This window comes from Theropithecus gelada, chromosome 4 (assembly GCF_003255815.1).
Source record: "Theropithecus gelada isolate Dixy chromosome 4, Tgel_1.0, whole genome shotgun sequence".
Lineage (NCBI taxonomy): Eukaryota > Metazoa > Chordata > Mammalia > Primates > Cercopithecidae > Theropithecus > Theropithecus gelada.
In genome coordinates this window covers 153,851,281-153,870,271 of record NC_037671.1, presented here as the reverse complement: position 1 = coordinate 153,870,271, position 18,991 = coordinate 153,851,281, and the positions used below count along the sequence as shown (strand labels likewise).

Here is an 18,991-nt window from a genome sequence, read left to right as displayed (position 1 = left end):
TTGCTACAGTGAACCTGGTGGGCATTTAAAGACATGTATAGGGTCACCTCATATAGAATAGATAGTGGATACTTCCAGAAGTCATTATAATTGCTTAATGCCAAGGCAATCAACAGAGAAGCCAAGAAAAATAACCTTCTATCTTGACAGTGGGACATTACTGGAATAAACAATGTACCTTGCAGTTACAGGGGCCAAAACAAGGGTCCTCATTTTTGCTCCCTAAGCCACTGCAGTTACAGGCTTTGCAGTCTGGGTAGCCAGTGTAGCCCCTGGCACACCGATCACAGCTCACACCTCCAAAACCAGTTTTGCAATGACAGGATCCAGGTGCCAAACCTAAAGAAAGATGAGCCACATATCAACATTTCTAAAACAAATACATAATTTCGTTCTTAAGGTTTTAATGATCGTAACCTTTAAAAGACTATTTTGACACAAAAATAGATTTTTGATGTACATCAATAAAGAAAAGTTAAAACCAAAAAGCATAGGGTTTAATTAAAAGTTTTCTATGATTGGCTAAACATAGCATCTTCTAAGTGTCAATAAAAATATTAAAAATGTAAACAAGAAAGATGAAATCTCAAAGCATCTACCAAACTATGACTGTAGAAAACAAAGACCAAGGAGTGATTTCCACAAACGCTAATGCTGATGATGCTACATTGAGAAGAATAAGCAGTAATGAATGCAAAATTAGTGGCTCATGAAACAAGCCTGCTCCAACAGACTATCACAGGTGCAAGTAGCCTTGGGAATAAAGATATACTACTTAAAACAACAGTTTAACAATGATTCTCTAAGAACATTGCCACTGGCAGTATTATTAAAGAAAATAAAGGTGTTCATGGGAATTGATACTTTGGGGATAAGAAGCAATAGATGAGGGAAATGAAAAGTTTAAATTAACTTTTTTTAACATGGAGAAGTACAAAAGACACTGTTTATTCATGTCTTTGGTTTAAAAAATGGAAAAAATACAGGATGAATTAATACAACTAACAGACCTTCAAAATCTGGAGGAAGATAAAAGCAGATCAGTAGTATATATAGTCCATCAGAAAGAAGAAAGGAGGAGGGGGAAAAAAAGGCAAGGAAAGGTTAGGGAGAGAAAGCAGAAAGCAGAATGACAGAATTAGTGTCAGAAATGCATGCTAAATACATACTAATGAGTTAAGTAGTCTTACTGTTCTTATTAAAAACATAAACATGTAATATGCACAAGAGATACACAAAATGAACAGGAATATTACAAATAAAAGAAAATGAATGTGTGTCAAGAAAGCATATGGAAAAGAAAAAAAAGTTGTGAAATATTAATTAGGGCCAAAGTAGAACTCAAATAAACTAGGTTCAATAAGACAAACTCTCATTTTACATTGATAAAAATATAATAAAAACATGATTTAAATTATTAAGTTCATGCTTCAAATAAGCACTAATTATCAACACAAAAATATGTAGACAACAAAAGATATCGGAAATAAAAAGTTTAAAAGTCAATGGCTGAAAATGATGCTACTTACTCATCTTAAATATTTACAGATGAAGTAAGTAAAAACAGAAAATTTGAATAATCTAATAATGTCAAATTACATATTATGTGGTATATAACTTTAAATATTTACCATAGCTTATGATTGACTAATCTATAAAAAATGTTCAATTATCAAAGCAGAAATTATCTAAGGCTTATTTTCTTAACATAAATTACTACTTTTAGATGTGTATCAAATGCCACAAAAATTAGAATTAAATTAATTCCAAATATCAAACATGATGAGAGAATTTTATGCAAAATTCAACCATTTTAAGAATTAATGCCTAAATATTTATCTTTAATAACTCTTGGGTTAAAGAGAAAATCAAGACTTTGATTAAAAATAAATAGCTATCCAGGTAGAATATAATAGCAGTAAAAAGGGAACTTAATGTTTATTGGGTATGGGAAAAATAAACTGTACCCAAAAGTAAACTTCTAGGCTTAAATAGTCCATTACTTTAAAAAATACAGATAAATTAAAATTCAATTCACTTAAGTATAAGAAAGAGAAAACATAAACACCTCAGGAAATAAAGAGATTTGAAAAAAAGAAAAGCAAGCAAAAGGAAACTGTAAACAAAGCTAATCAAGGGTATCAAAAGAGGACAAATTATCAAAGAACTACCACAAATGTCTTTTAATGCTAGTTAATTTTTTTATTATTATACTTTAAGTTCTGGAATACATGTGCAGAACATCCAAGTTTATTACATGGGTATCTATGTGCCATGGTGGTTTGCTGCAGCCATGCAGCAAGGTTTGCTTCCCCTAGACCTCCACCCACTGACAGGCCCCGGTGTGTCATGTTCCCGTCCCTGTGTCCATCCACGTGTTCTTGTTGTTCAACACCCACCTATGAGTGAGAACATGCGGTGTTTGGTTTTCTGTAATGCTAGTTAATTTTTACAGACTGTTTTCAAAACTTGAAACTCTTATGGTCATATAGAAATGGAGAGCTATGTAATTCAATTTATGAAGCTAATTTTAACTTGATATCCAAATGCAAAAAATGATAACACAAAATAAACAAAACTGCTAAGACTCAAATAGCACTTATTTTAAGGTAGTCATTGTACTTAGCTTACACGAAACACATGGGTTAATTCAGTTGGTACTCAAACATCTATATGAGGCAGACACTATTATTTTTCCGTTTCACAGATGAGGTAAATAAGGCACAGAGAAATTAAGTGATTTGCCAAAGGAGCACAACTGGTGGGTGTCTGAGTCACAGGCAGTTTAACTTATGAATCAAGATGAGTAAAACTCCAAACTGAATCCTAAAGTACATTAAAAGGATCCCCTATGATGTCAGGTAGAACATACTCTGGAAATATAAATGTTGTTTATTTATTTATTTTTTCTTGAGACGGAGTCTTGCTCTGTCGCCCAGGCTGGAGTGTAGTGGCACAATCTTGGCTCACTGCAAGCTCCGCCTCCCGGGTTCACGCCATTCTCCTGCCTCAACCTCCCGTGTAGGTGGGACTACAGGCGCCCGCCACCGCACCCGGCTAATTTTTTGTATTTTTAGTAGAGATGGGGTTTCACCGTGTTAGCCAGGATGGTCTCAATCTCCTGACTTCGTGATCCTCCCGTCTCGGCCTCCCAAAGTGCTGGGATTACAGGCGTGAGCCACTGCGCCCGGCCTATTTAATGTTAATAAGTTCATTTCTAATAGATTACACTAATAGACCAAATGGAAAAGAAATCTGATAATTTTAATAAAGTTTACAAAGGCATTAAATAGTTTATCATTTACTTCTGATGTTAAAATTTCCGGAAATTGAGGCTAAATGGAGAAGTACTTCATGTATTAAACAATGCCTATCTTAACTTTTATTTCTGGAAATATTGTAAACTGGATGTCCAAAGAACCCCTCCTGTTCAGAACACTTGAAGATACAGAATAAAATTAAACGTAGAAAAATAGATAGGTAGGTAGGTATGTAGGTAGGTAGGTAGGTAGATAGATAGATAGATAGATAGATAGATAGATAGATAGATAGATAGATAGATAGATAGATAGATAGATGGCAGATAATAGTATGGTTGCACTGGTGTGAAATAAAGAAACCCCTTGGAGATGAGAAACTACAGAATGGACTTCTAGAAAGAAACATTGACTTAAGTCATTCTTTAAAACAATGTCTTTCCTGGAGTTGACTGGCAAATTCTGATGACTAGACTACAGTTCATGGAGCATGGCTTTACAGAAGAACAACAAAAATTCTAGGTCCTACATACACTGGGTCATTATCACATAACCTCATGTAGATTCAAGGCTTCTGAAAGAATAAACTAAGAAATACATATGCAGGCATACATCCACAAAACACACACACATACATACACACACATAAGAAAATGAAGACCATATGAATAAGAGATAGAAGAGAAATAAAAATGCAGACTCAGATTCAGATAACAGAGAGTGCTTCTAACAGATACAGAAAATAAAATAAATATACATAATATGTCTAAAGAGCTGAAAGTAATATTAAATGTAGATGAGTAAAAAAGAGTATTGAAAAATAAAATGTAGTTTGAAACTTTCCCTGTAAAATATAACAAAATAAATTCCAGATGTATTAAAAAATTAAATATTATAAAACGAAATCATACAAATAATAAAGAAAACAAATACATTTTTCTAATCTTTGGATAGATGAGAGTTTTAGGATTATAAAGCATGTAAGAAATACAAAAATATCAAAATATATAATAACCATGGGATGATACCATTATTATAAGTAGAGAATTTTGCCTGAACTTTGATAGCTGATTACATAAAACTTTTGAAGTTTTGTGCATTAGAAATTATCAACAGTAGTGAGACAAAAAGCAAATCTGAAAACTGATTATTAAAAAATGACCTACTATCATTGTTTTTAATATTTAAAGTGCTCTTACAAATCTATGAGGGAGAAAACCTCCTTCTAGCAAAAGAAAATGAAGAAAACTAAAAGAAAAATCAGAAAAGAAATATATTGTATTTCCCTGGTAATCAAATTAATGCCAGTAATACACTAAAATATCCTTTTCTACTATCTGGTTATGTAATCTGATGAAGAAGTGCAAACCATAAGACCACATCTTACACTCTTTCCTAAAGAAGTTATCAGAGTAAGCATGAAGATAAAAATGACCTACAGATATCTGTCCAATTTTGCAATCTGAGTCTGTATCAAATAATATGTATCTAATTACAGTGTTATAATCTTGATTATTAGGTTTCTATTTCTAAATTATAAGCATTAATTATTGGTCTGGAGCTGAATATAACTGAAAATCTTTGAAAAGATACATATGTAACTGACAGACACTGACAAGTGGCGAAGAATGTAGGGATGATGGTCTTTATCACATCTTATATAGTAGGACCGCAAGAGAAAGTCTAAATGTAGTCAACGATGAAATAGACATGTAAGCTCTCTTCAATATGATAAAGATATCATAGAAGAAACACATAATAAAAATGTATGAATGGTGGAATGAAGGAGGGAGGTGTTGTGAATGATACATTTCTTCACCTTTCCAGACGGAGAGTCAATAGGCAATATGTAATGGTGATAAAAGTACTGATAAGAATATTATTTAGATATTAAAGGTAACTCACTAAAAAACTGAATTGGAAAAAATGCTCAATATTTTCAATTTTGGAAGTAAGACTGGGATAAATAGGTTGAAGAGGACACTTGTTATTTTATTTCTTTACTATTAAGAATTTATTTTACGGCTGGGTGCGGTGGCTCAAGCCTGTAATCCCAGCACTTTGGGAGGCCGAGACGGGTGGATCACGAGGTCAGAAGATCGAGACCATCCTGGCGAACACGGTGAAACCCCGTCTCTACTAAAAAATACAAAAAACTAGCCGGGCGCGGTGGCCGGCGCCTGTAGTCCCAGTTACTTGGGAGGCTGAGGCAGGAGAATGGCGTAAACCCGGGAGGCGGAGCTTGCAGTGAGCTGAGATCCGGCCACTGCACTCCAGCCCGGGCGACAGAGCGAGACTCCGTCTCAAAAAAAATAAAAAAAATTAAAAAAAAAAAAATAAAAAAAGAATTTATTTTACTATGTATTGTTTTTATAATAATTGAAAAATAATTAAATGGAATAATTATTATTAAAGGATTGGTTACAATAAACAAAAATTTGAAACAATCTTAATGTCCGTATGAAGTTTAGAGGGTAAATAATTATGGCACAACCATATAATAACGTGTTATTTAAGTGCTGAAACCAGACTTCAGAGAACGTCTTCATAGATTTTTGGGGAAACTCATCACAAAAAGTTAAGAGGAGTAATATCAGAAATTTCTGTATGCATTATGACAGAAATATATGACATTGTTAATAATGGCATCTCTCCTGAATTACCACTGAATTGTATATTTATTTTTCTACCTTTCCATTTTTATTCTGTGATCATATACTCATTATTCAAAAAGGGCTAGGGAAGAGTTACATGCTATTAATGAAAACAACATTGTGATTTACTTGTAACCACAAAAAGAAAAGAAGGCTTGAAACGAAAAGTGAGCTCAGTAATTCATCATTCAACTATCAAAAGGTATCTGCTTTTTAATATTTCAAAATTTAGTCTACATGTAACACTCAGATTGATAATCCTACAGTTTTATAAAGAATGCAGGTAATCAGAATTGTGCCTAAGAAACATTGCCAATCTTTTAACTCTAGTCATTAGAGGGGGAAAAAAAAAAAAAAACTACATTGTAGCCTTGGTTAATTTTAGTCTTTCTAGAGAAGAAATGTCCCAGTGCATTCTATAAATTTCCTACTTAAACTTGGAGAGCAACTGCCCTGGAAGTAGCTCTTAAATGCTTTATATCAAGGAGTTATGTTGGCATTTGATTCCTTAATGTTTGGAGTTCATGAATGTCATTCCTCAAAGGAAGTATTTAGCTTAAATTAGTGTCAGCCTCTTTCTCTTCATTAACTCATGACTACTACCTTCTTAGTCCTTTATAAACACTTCTTGCTTTCTATATGATTGCCTACATCTTAATGTGTGAGTTCTTCTGTTTGCTTTTCCCACTACAACACACACATTCCTCAGTGAACGCTGGCATTTCATGCTAGAACTCACAGAAGCTACAAACTATAACATGACATGAAAAAATTACATATACCACAGATTTGTGATTGACTTTCTCTCTCTCTTTCTCTCTATCTCTGTGTGTGTGTGTGTGTGTGTGTGTATCTCAAAATAAATAATTCAACTCTTCTTGCTATGAAAACATTATAATTAAACATGAAAGTAATTATCGAGATGCATTTAAAAACTGCTTCCTGGAGGGAACGCTAATACACTGATAGATTAAAGAATAAATTTATTACATGAATGACATTTACTGCAAAATATTCTTCTGAAAATAATCATATTTGGCTTTTAGTTGTCCTTTTATCAGAGCAGTGACATTCTACTGCAGCTCTCACCTCGTCGAGCATGTTTCTCATCCTTGACACAGACTTCATTTAAGGAACCAATTGGATTGCAATGACATGGCTGGCATGGCCTTGGATAATTTGGAGATACCTAACAAAAATATTAAAATGAATTTAACCAAATGTAATAAAAATAGCAATATTTTTCATTTCAGCAAACTTTTATAGACAAAGTAGTTTTAGTAATACAGAGAAGTAAATTATTGAGAAAATTATAAGAATTGCCTTTAATACATGTTTATAATGTCTAAAATCCAGTTCCTTTACGTGCTTACACAAATGTAAAGATGATGGAACAATAAACTCCTATATATTTGTTACTTAGATTCAATAATTATTGATATTTTCATGTTTTATTCCTTTTTATCTTGTTTATATAGTATATGAACACAGTTACTTAAACAAACCTACACTGTGTTCATATGCTATATATACAAGATTTATTTTCCAGATTTAATAGGAAAAAAACAAAAAAAACTAAATTATTTGTCCAAGAAATACCCACCTATTAAATATAGCTTTCATATGTATATATATCTAGGCTTAATTTACAAATGAAAACGTGTTTGCTACTATAAATCAGAGTGTTAAAATTAGACTTATTTATATACCTGACTGAATCTCAATTAACTAAGTTCACAGATGAGTTTCAAAATCATCATTTGTTTAAGACACATTCATTCGTTGCCCCATTATGAAGTTAGGACTGTGCACAGAATAGGTAAGGCATATTTTATATACACATATAAATGAAATGTTATTAAGTGGATAAATCTAAAATGACATTTTTAAGACAATAATTTTATGAACATCATAGAGATAAATTATTTAGCTGTTAAATTGCAGTTCACAAAATTTGCATAACAATACCCTTCCCAGCCTTTACTGATCCCTTTATCGTATATTCATTCAGAAGATTCTAGGAAATTCAGTGGAAAGCAACCGCTGGTAAACTGAACAAGGTGAGAAGAGTTTTCAGGTGTTACAAACCATAAGTTAAAGAGAAATTGGACTTTAAGTTAACTACATTCGAAATGTCTGACGAATACCTGGAGTTTGCCATTAATCTGTCCTAACAAAATATGAAAGTAAACTTTCATGACTTCATGGTGATCACTCAGCAAGTTTATTACTCATTAGAATCAATTCAAAATCTTCAGAGGAACATAACAGAAACCAGTGTCTCTGCATTGTATTCTCCAAAATGTCCTGTACAGATGATAAATTACAGTAGTCCCCACCTCATCTGCAGTTTTGCTGTCTGAGGTTTCAGTTATCATGGTTAACCACAGTTCAGAAATATTAAATGGAAAACTCCAGAAATAAACAATTCATAAGTTTTAATTTGCATTCCATTTTGAATAGTGTGGTGAAATCTCAAGCCATCTTGCTCTGTCTCGCCAGGGATATGAATCATCCCTTTGTCCAGCATATCTATGCTGTAGAGACACTATCCTCCTGTTAGTCACTTAGTCCCATCACAGGCATCAAACAGAAAAAAACATAGTATCTATAAGTTTGGTACTATCTGTGATTTCAGGTATCAACTGGAGTTCCTGGAACATATCCTCTGTGAATAAGGGAGGACTACTGTATTAGATATACAGGAAAGAAACAGGAAAATGTTGTCCTTATTAAACAAAGAAGCTAAGAAAAGCAGATCCTGAGGTGACCCAGATATTGAAATTAGCATACAAGGAAGTCAACGTAAGTTCTGTAAATATGACCAAGAATATAAAGGAAATAATGTTTATAATGAGTGAAGGCCTGGAGCATTTCAGCAGGGAAATGGAAGCTCTAAGGAACATAATAACTCCAGAAAGCTGAAAAGTATAATACCTCAATTTAATAATTCACTGGATATGCTTAACATCAGGTAAAGATGACAGGAGGAAGAGAAGTCTACCTAATGACTACTTTTGTAGTCATCTGGCTATAGGCCAGGATTTGGTCTACAGGCCAAAGTTTTCTCAAACATGGTATAATTGTTAAAATTATATATAAATAATGAGAATTTATTTATTTATTAATTATTTATTTATTTATTTATTTTTGAGATAGGGTCTCGATCTCTCACCCAGGCTGAAGTGCACTGGCACAAGTTCAGCCCACTGCAGCCTCAGTTCCTGGGTTCAAGCTATTCTCCTGCCTCAGTCTCCAGAGTAGCTGAGATTACAGGTGCCCGCCACCATGCCTGGCTAAATTTTGTATTTTTAATAGAGACGGTGTTTCACCATGTTGGCCAGGTTGGTCTTGAACTCCTGACCGCAAGTGATTTGCCTGCCTTGGCCTTCCAAAGTGATGGGATTATAGGTGTGAGCCACTGTGCCTGGCCTAATGAGAATATTTTAAAATCAGCTATTAAATTAAAGATGCATTATATGTAGAACAAAGTATAAGGACAGATAAAGGGGAAAAGATCCAATCTAAAGAACAGAGAAAGAAAAAAAAATTAATTAGCACTGCCTCAGATACAATCATCACCTTAGCACACATGCAGTTGGAGTCCTAGAAAGAGAAGGAAAAACATTGATCCAAAAATAGGTGTTAAAAAAATAGCCTAAAATTTCCTAAATGTGGAATAAAATCTCAATTTATAGTTCCTGGAAGCTTTGCAAATCAAGCAAGGTAAGCTTGAAAGCCATACAGACACATCATAGTTTAACTCTGAGGCTGGAAAACTTTTCTGTAAAGGGCCAGATAGTAAAATAAGCCATATAAAGACTCTGTTCATTCCTCCTTCTCTTCTTCCCCCTCAAAGTTCTCTTCATTCTCCCCTTCTTCTGCTTCGTCTTTTAACAAACCTTTACAAATGTAGAAACATCCTTTGCTTACAGGTCATACAAATATAGGCCATGAGTTAGATTTGGTTTACAGGCCAAAGTTTTATCATACATGGTATAACTGTCAAAAAGGAGATACAAAAAAATTTTGAAATCATCTAGTGAATTAAAGATATATATAGAACAGAGAAACAAATAATGGCTATGTTGTCATAAGAATGAATGAAATCCAGAAAATAAGGGTACCACATCTTTAAAATGCTAAACAAAGAAGAAAACACACACCTCTGTAACTATGATGAAAATATCCTCCAATAATGAAAGTAGATTAAAGACATTTTCAGATAAAGGGAAGTTGAGAAAATTTGTCACCAGCAGCTCTGCACTACCAAAAAAAAAAAAAAAAAAAAAATGCTAAAAGGAAATTTTTCAAGCAGGAGGGCAATATATATAAGATAGAACCACAGAGTATGGGAAATGGGAAAGTTTGGGTTAATGTAAAGTTTGTTTCCTTCTTTTCATTTCTTTAAGACTGTTTTTGTAACTTTGTGACTTCAAACAAAAATTACAACATTGTATTAGTGGCTTATAAATTATGTGCAACATATGAAAACTATAGTCCAAAAGATAGGACTATATCACTATATCATGAGCTTAAAATACTACCATCTCACACCCGTCAGAACGGCTATTACTGAAAGTCAAAAATAACAGATACTGGTGAGGTTGCAGAGAAAGGGAACATTTACACACTGCTGGTGGGAATGTAAATTAGTTCAGCCACTGTGGGAAACAGTTGGGAGATTTCTCAAAAAACTTAAAACAGAACTAGCACTCAACTCAGCAATCCCATTACTGGGCATTTACCCAAAGGAATATATATCATTCTACCATAAAGCCACATGCATGCATATGTTCATCGCAGCCCTATTCACAGTAACAAAGACATGGAATCAACCTAGGTACCATCATCGGTGAACTGAATAAAAAAATGTAGTACATATACACCATGGAATACTACACAGCCATAAAAAAGAATAGAATCATGTCCTTTGATGCAACACGGATGGAGCCAAAGGCCATTATCCTAAGTGAATTAATGTAAGAATAGAAAACCAGATACTGCATGTTCTCTCTTATGAGTGGGAGGTAAACACTGAGTACACGTGGACACAAAGAAGGCAACAATAGACACCAGGGCCTACTTGAGAAGGGTGGGAGCGGGGTGAAGATTGAAAAACTTATGCTTATTATCTGGGTGATGAAATAATCTGTGCACCAAATCCCATGACACATAATTTACCCACGTACTCCCTGAACCTAAAATAAAAGTTGGAATGGAAAAAAATATATACAAAGAGGTACTGCTAAAAAGATAATAAAGGAAATAAAATGGAATACTGAAAGATATTTGTTTAACATAAAAGTAGACAGAAAAGGAAGAATGGGAACAAAAATTTTGTGACACAAATAGGAAACAAAGAGCAAAACCCGATCATATTATTAACTATATTAAATTTATGGACTAAACACACAGTAACTTTCAGGATAAAAACTCCATCTATTTTACTCTTTATAAGAAATCTTTTAAATGAAAATAAAGATAGGTTGAAAGTTAAACAAAATCAGAAAAGACATACCATACAGAGTAAGCATATGAAAACTGCTATAACAATATTAATAAAAAACAAAGTAGACTTTATGATAAAAAGTGATATCTGAGATTAAGTGGAGATCATCACAGTTATTAAAATATCAATTTATAAGATATAAAAAATATAAAGATTCAAAATATTCTAAATATGTATGTACCTCATAACAGAGCTTCAAAAAACATGAAGAAATACTGAAAAAATGAAAGAAAGGTAGGAATCCATAATCACAGACTGGAAAAATCCACATTTATTTGTTTACCAAGAGAGACCATGCACTGAGCCATAAGTTAAATTTCAATAAACTTCTAAAGTTTGACATCTTAGAGAGTATGTTCTCAGATCATAAACATCAAGTGTAGAAATAAAAAATGTAATATTTAATAAAGCTTAAATATTTGGAAATTAGACAACAAAAAATAAATTGCAAGAGAAATTATAAATTATGTTAAATAGATAATGAACATACAGAATTTCTGAATTCATGAGCAGCAGCTAAAGAACTGCTAGAAGGAAATTTATATTTAAAAGTTCACATGATAAAAGAAGAAAGGTTTAAAATCATTTAACTTTCCAAATTGATAGGTAGCAAAAGAAAATGTAATTTAAACCCAAAACGGGTCAAATGAATAATATAATAAATAGAACAGAATCAATAAAAATACAAAAAATAAAATGGCAGGAGTTTTTTTGAAAAGATTAAGAAAATTGATAAACCCCTAACAAAAGTGATCAATAAAAGGAGAAAAGCACAACTTAATCATTTTGAAAACCACAGAGGGGATATCCAGATAGATGCTATAGACTTCAAGAAAATAATAATGGAATTTTAAAAACTGCCAATTGCCAATAATTTGACAATTTAGATGAATTGAACAAATTATTTGAAAAATACAATATATCAAAAATTGACCCTCCCCAAAGATATTAATATAAAACTTATCTAGGCCTATGTCTAATAAAAATTAGCCAATGCATTTAAAAAAGTTTTCCCACAAAGAAAACTAGAGACTCGGATAGTTTCACCGGGAAATTTTATCAAGCATTTTAAAGAGAATTAATTTTAATCTGAAGTTACTTTAGAAAACAGAGGAAGATGAATTGCATTTCCCAGATCATTTGTTGATGCCAGTATACCCCAATAAAAAAACCTGACAAAGACATTATAAGAAAATAAAATTATAGACCAATCCAATATCTTTTATGAAAGGATGTCAAAATTCTTAACCAAACATTAGTCAACTGAATCATCCAATATATAAAAATGATAATATAACATAACCAAATGGAGATTAATTCACAAATGCAGAGCTGGCTTCATATTTTAAAATTAAATTTGTGTAAATTGTCCACGTTAACAGAATAAAGGAGAAAATCCTTATGTTCATTTCAGTAGGTTTCAAAAAGCATATGACAAAATTCAAAACCATTTTGTTATAAAAACTCTCTGCAACTTAGGAATAATGAGGGACCTACTGAAACTGATAAAGGGCGTCCATTAAAAATCTGCAGTTCACGTCATACTCAATAGTGAAATATTACTTTAAAATTGAGAACAAAGTGAAGATGTCAGCTCTCACTATTTTTAGTTAACCTTGGCATAAAGATTGCAAAGGAAGCAGTAAGTCTGAATTTACTTGCGGGTAAAATGATTGCTTATGTGTACGTTTCTAAAGCACGTAGTTTAAAACTACTAGAACTAATAAAGAAATTGAGGATAGCTATAGGACATAAAGTCAATATTCAAAATTCTTTAATAATTACATTAAATAATTTGAAAACTATTTTAAAAAGTTTTTTTGCAATCATGCAAAGCAAAATACTAAAGATTAATTTAACAAAAGACATGCAAGATCTCTGTACTGGAACACTGACATGAATAAAGAAGATAGAAATAAATGGAGAGGTATACTACATTCATTGGTTAAATGACTCAATATTATTATGTTATTTTCCTCAATACTTGTTTTCTTTTAAAGTTTAATTTTTTCTTTTGACAAAATTGTATATATTTATCAAGTGTGACATGATATTTTGAATATCACTGTATATGTTATTATATATATACAAATTGTGAAATGGTTATATCAAACTAATAACATATTATCTAACATAATTATCAATTTTGTGGTAAGAATGCTGAAAATCTACTCTCAGCATTTTTCAAGAATAAATATATTGTTATTAACTATAGTCACCATGTTGTGCAATAGATATCTTCAATGTTTTCCTACTATCTAACTGAAATTTTGTATTCTTTGACCAACAACTCCTCAAGCTCCATTTTCCATATTTGCATGTAGATTCTAAGCAATAATCCTAATATTTTCTGTAATTGACAAGTTGATTCTAAAATTGTATGGAAACACACACACACACACATACCCTGCTATAGACAAAACAATCTTGAAAATAAATAATAAAATTGGTACATTATATTACCTAAATTCTAGACTTACTAAAGCAATGAAGATAGTATGGTATTAGCACATAGAGGGAAAAACAGATGCTTGGAAAAATAGATAACCGAGGTTCTAGAAATTGATCCATGTAATATGATCAATTGATTTTTCAACAAATGGTATAGAACTTCAGGTTAACCATATAAATCTGGTTACATATTTCACACCACACACAAACATTTACTTGATATGGGCAATAGCTCTGTAAGTTTTTAGGATAAAAAATATTATTTAGACATTGAACATGTACTTCATATGAGAAGATACAGGAATGGTCAATAAGTCCTTAAATTAGAATTAAATCCATAATCAGATGCCATTTCACATCCACTAGATGACTAAAATCCGAAAAGGTAGTCAACATCAAATATTAGAGATGATATAGAACAACTGGAACTCATATAACTTTTTGGTGAACACGTTACACATTATTACTAATTTGGCAAAATATTGATGGTTTCTTATAAAGTTAAGCATCTACCTATCTTATGAAAAAAGTATTCTACTCCTAAGTATTTACACAAGGTAAATAAAAACATGACTATAAAACGTATAGTCTAAAAAAATAGTAGTATAAAATTATTTGTAGAAGCTAAGCTAAAACTGGAAAAGATCTTGATTTCTATCAACAGGAGAATGGTTTTAAAATTTTAATATGTTCAGGCAGATAAATACTACTCAGCAATTTCTTTCAAGAAAAAGAACTACTGATGCACAAACAACATGGATAAATCTCAAAATGTTATCTTGAGTGAAAGAAGACAGACTAGTATGTACTGTATGATTTCATTTTTATGAAATTCTCTAAGAGACACACGTAATTTATGTTCTAAAACTCAGAATAGAGTTTGCCTGGGGTGGGGATTGACTGGAAGAAGCCATGATAAAACTTCCTGGAGTGATGGAAATGTTTTATTTTACATCCTCACAGATTTAGGTCAGTTTCAACTACGAAATGTTCCTACTCACCTTTTAATTTGAGGTTCAACTGCTTAGAGAAGCTTTCAAAATTTTTTTTTTTTTTTGTATAAAACATTTTTGTATGAAAAAGCAAAAAATAACTCTTTATGAAGGAAAAAGCATACTTTACCCCTTTGGGTCTGAAGAAGCCATCAATACATGTCTCACAGTTTATACCAGCAGTATTTTGGGTACAATTAATGCAAACACCCCCTCCAATGTACTTTCCATGTATATTCAAACTCAGACTTCTTCTGGCAACATTTTCATCATAATAGCATTCTTTAGCTTTTCCATGACAATTGCATGCTGCATTAGGGAAAAACAAATTAATAAACATTAATTTCAGATTTCAGATACATTTAAAAATCATTTCTATTATACATAATCGATTTTTTTTTTTTTTTTGAGACAGAGTCTTGCTCTGCTGCCAGGCTGGAGTGCAGAGTGGCACTATCTTGGCTCACTGCAACCTCTGCCTCCCAGGTTCAAGCAATCTTCCTGTCCCAGCCTCCCGAGTAGCTGGGACTACAGGCGTGCGTCACTACACCCAGCTAATTTTTGTATTTTTAGTAGAGAGAGGGTTTCACCATGTTGACCAGGCTGGTCTTGAACTCCTGACCTGTGATCCACCCGCCTTGGTCTCCCAAAGTGTTGTGATTACAGGCGTGAGCCACCGCTCCTGGCCTAGATTTTTGTACCATACGGGAAATTACATTTAGCATACACACACACAAAGGCATCTAGAAAGTATCTGGATTTATTGGAGGTATTAAAAAATTCACACATTTTAATGGAATTTGAAATAATTAAAACATATACATTAAGTTCAATCATATGCAATTGCCAATATTTAATTTTGACTAATGTGCAATTTTATATGGATCAACTTACAATTTCCATTCAATAATTCAATAAATTATTGAATGATGGCACTGAATGATTAACAACTAGGTCATCTGTAATGAATTATTACCATATGGAAATTTCTGTATTAGAGCCTATGGGTAAAGAAAAATACGTATAATGTAATCCCTTTCTTTTGATACTAATAACAACTAAAACATATTTAGGTTTTTTTCAATGCCAGACACTCTTCTGAATGCTCCATATTTGTTGCTACTGATTTTAATCCTCAAAAATGCTTTTAGGAATTAGGTATTATTATTATTAACCCATTTTTGTATACTAGAAACCTGAGTCCAGAGAATTGAAATAACGTGTAAAAGATCCTCCAATCAGTATTGGAAACCAACCTCTGAAGACAGACTCCAGAGTCTGCACTGCTAAAGACTGCCAGGATCCCTTCACATTCTACCTGGTGAATGAAATAAGGTGCGCCAAGGAATTAAGACAAACCGAGAGTTAGCGGCTAAGATCACGCTATTTTGCACCCAACTGTCTTGGATGTGAGTGTGCTCTCCCCTACTTAGTAGTCATATGACACTGGAAAATTCTTAATTACATGAAGGCTCAGTTTCCATATAAAACACGGAGTGATCAATAGTAATTACTAGATTGGGATATCTAAAAGTGCAAGTGAGATAATGCATGTACAATCATTAGCATAATGTCTTATAAATAAGTTCACAATTGATTTTTCTTCTCTTCATCCTCCTTGTCTTTTTCATATTACATTAGAAGAATTCAAAGAAGTGAAAAATCACTTTCTCCAGAAAGGATTGGGTAAGACTTTTCTAAACATGAAGAATTTATATTAGGATAGAACCAGGGAAATATACCGATGCAGAGTCTCCTTCCTACCTGAGATGTTGAGTTTCTTAGGAGTACTTACATTTATTTTCACGTGTGTGTGTGTGTGTGTGCACATAGGTGTGCTTGTATGCATACAGCTCAATCTTTTTATTTATTCTACAAAAGGGAAGGGGCATTTGTATACTGTTTAGAACCGTTTCTTTTTACTAACAGTAAATCATGGAGATCTTTCCACATTAGCATGTGTATCCCCTAAGGGTACACAGGGTACTACTTGAATGAAGGTATTGATCAGGTCCCTATTAATGAACAGTTACACAGTTTCCATGTTTCTCCCTTTCAAATAACACTGAACACATACTGGGAGGACAAGGATGCTGGGTGCAGGGAGGGGCTCTAATGTTAGAAAAGTTTCCTATTTGCCAATTGAGAGACTGAGGCAAAAACTCAAGTCCTAGCATCACTTTAGTACTTGTCTTTTATACATGTTTTGCGAATGCTTAGCAGAATGCCTGAAACATACTAAATACTGAGCTCAAGAAATGTTAGTAGCAGTAGTGGTAGCACTTGTATAATAACTACAAGGATCATGATAATATGCCTTGTACATCTATATGAATATATCTATAGGCTAAACTCCTGGAAGCATAATTTCTAGTCAAAGGATATGTAAAATTTAAATTTTAATCACTTAAAAATTCCCCTCCAGGAATGCTATGACAAATGACTTTCCCTCTAGTAGATATGATAAAACAGTGTCTCCATAGCCACCAACCTAGTGTATTATCAACCCTTGAATATAATTCCTGGACATAATAAGCATTCAAATATTTGTTGAGTGGAAGAATAAACACTTTGATAAGAATAAACACTTTGATAAGTGAAAAATAATATTGTCATTGTTTTAACTGATACTTCCTTCATTATGAGTGTGATTATCTTTTTACAAAGTTATATGTCATTTCTGAGGAATACCTGTTTTGATCTTTCTCATTTTTAACAGGTTAATTAACTTTTTTCTATTGATATGTAAGATCTCTTAATATAGAAAGGTTATTATCCCCTTGTCATGTTTGTTGTAAAATACCTTTCCCAACCTGCTGACATTTGATTTAGAATATAGTATTTTTGCTATGTTAATGGAATGTTTTGGGAACACATAGTAATAAATACAAATCACTAGGCATTGTAAGCAGTTTTATATCTTTAGGACAACATACAAGAATTCCTTTTTTTTTCTTCAGAAAGACAGTGATATAGCTTGGCTCTGTGTCCCCACCCAAATCTCATTTCAAATTGTAATCTCCATGTATGGAGGGAGGGAGGAGATTGGATCAAGGGGGCAGCTCCCCCACGCTGTCCTCGTGATAGTGAGTGAGTTCTTACAAGATCTGATGGTTTTATAAGGGGCTCTTCCCCCTTCACTTTCTCCTCTCTCTCCTGCACCATGTAAGACATGCCTGCTCCCTCTTTCTCCTTGATTGTAAGTTTCTTGAGGCCTCCTGGCCATGCAGAAGGGTGAATCAACTAAACCTCTTTCCTTTATAAATTACCCAGTCTCAGGTAGTATCTTTATAGCAGTGTGAAAACGGAATAATACAGACAGGATCTCACTATGTGGCTGGCCTCAAACTCCTGGGCTCAAGAGATCCTCCCACCATAGCTTCTTTCCAGTAGCTGGGATTATAGGAGCATGCCATTGGACCTGGCTATGAATTCTTAAAAGCTTTGTTGTAAAAGCGTATTTCAAGAAACAGTCAAAACTTCTGCTGCCAGTATAAGCAGAGGAAAACATAAAGTAGTACAGACTCACACTATTTAGAAACGGTGTTGTCAAGAGTGTTTAAAACTATGAACTACTATAGGTAAAACACTGATGCCAAAGAAACGGTCCTTCACACACTCTGTGCAGCCAGGACCCTACACCTACAGCCCCATTTGCTGTCTGTAGGCTGCAGCCTACCCTGCTCTGTGTGTAACCTTCAAGAATGTGGCTAGTAACTGATCACGAAGCCATGTTTTTGCTCCGTCATCAGCAACTTACTATTTCACGGAATGTCCACGATATATCATATGAAACTGTTCTTTAGTAAAGGCTTAGCAGTTGAATGAATATTCTATGCTTTTTAGAGATATTATCTTCCCTTATGTAAGCTAGATTGATGAAAATCCAAATTAAACTCAAATGAATTAGAATGTGATTATTCATTTTATGGAGGGATTTGTCATGTCACGGAAGGATTTTTCTAAATATTAAGGTGACTGGAATATGATTCAACTTGGAAAAGAACATTTTTACATAAGCTTTTAGGAATGTATTCATTGCTGAAAGTGTGATTTTATGTATGACTTTATGGCTAAGATCCCCATCTTGAATTTCTGGGTTTTTAAAATGTTTGTTTTTCAGTT

At 33.0% G+C, this 18,991-nt stretch overlaps 1 protein-coding gene across 1 annotated transcript in view; it reads right to left on the bottom strand.

The window, feature by feature from the left end:
- The window catches only part of LAMA2 (laminin subunit alpha 2), a 601,080-nt gene that overhangs the window by 323,534 nt on the left and 258,555 nt on the right, over window positions 1-18,991 (bottom strand). Inside the window, 3 exon segments of the mRNA XM_025382237.1 lie at window positions 179-339; window positions 7,001-7,100; window positions 14,997-15,175. Coding sequence (XP_025238022.1) covers window positions 179-339; window positions 7,001-7,100; window positions 14,997-15,175 — 440 coding nt within the window.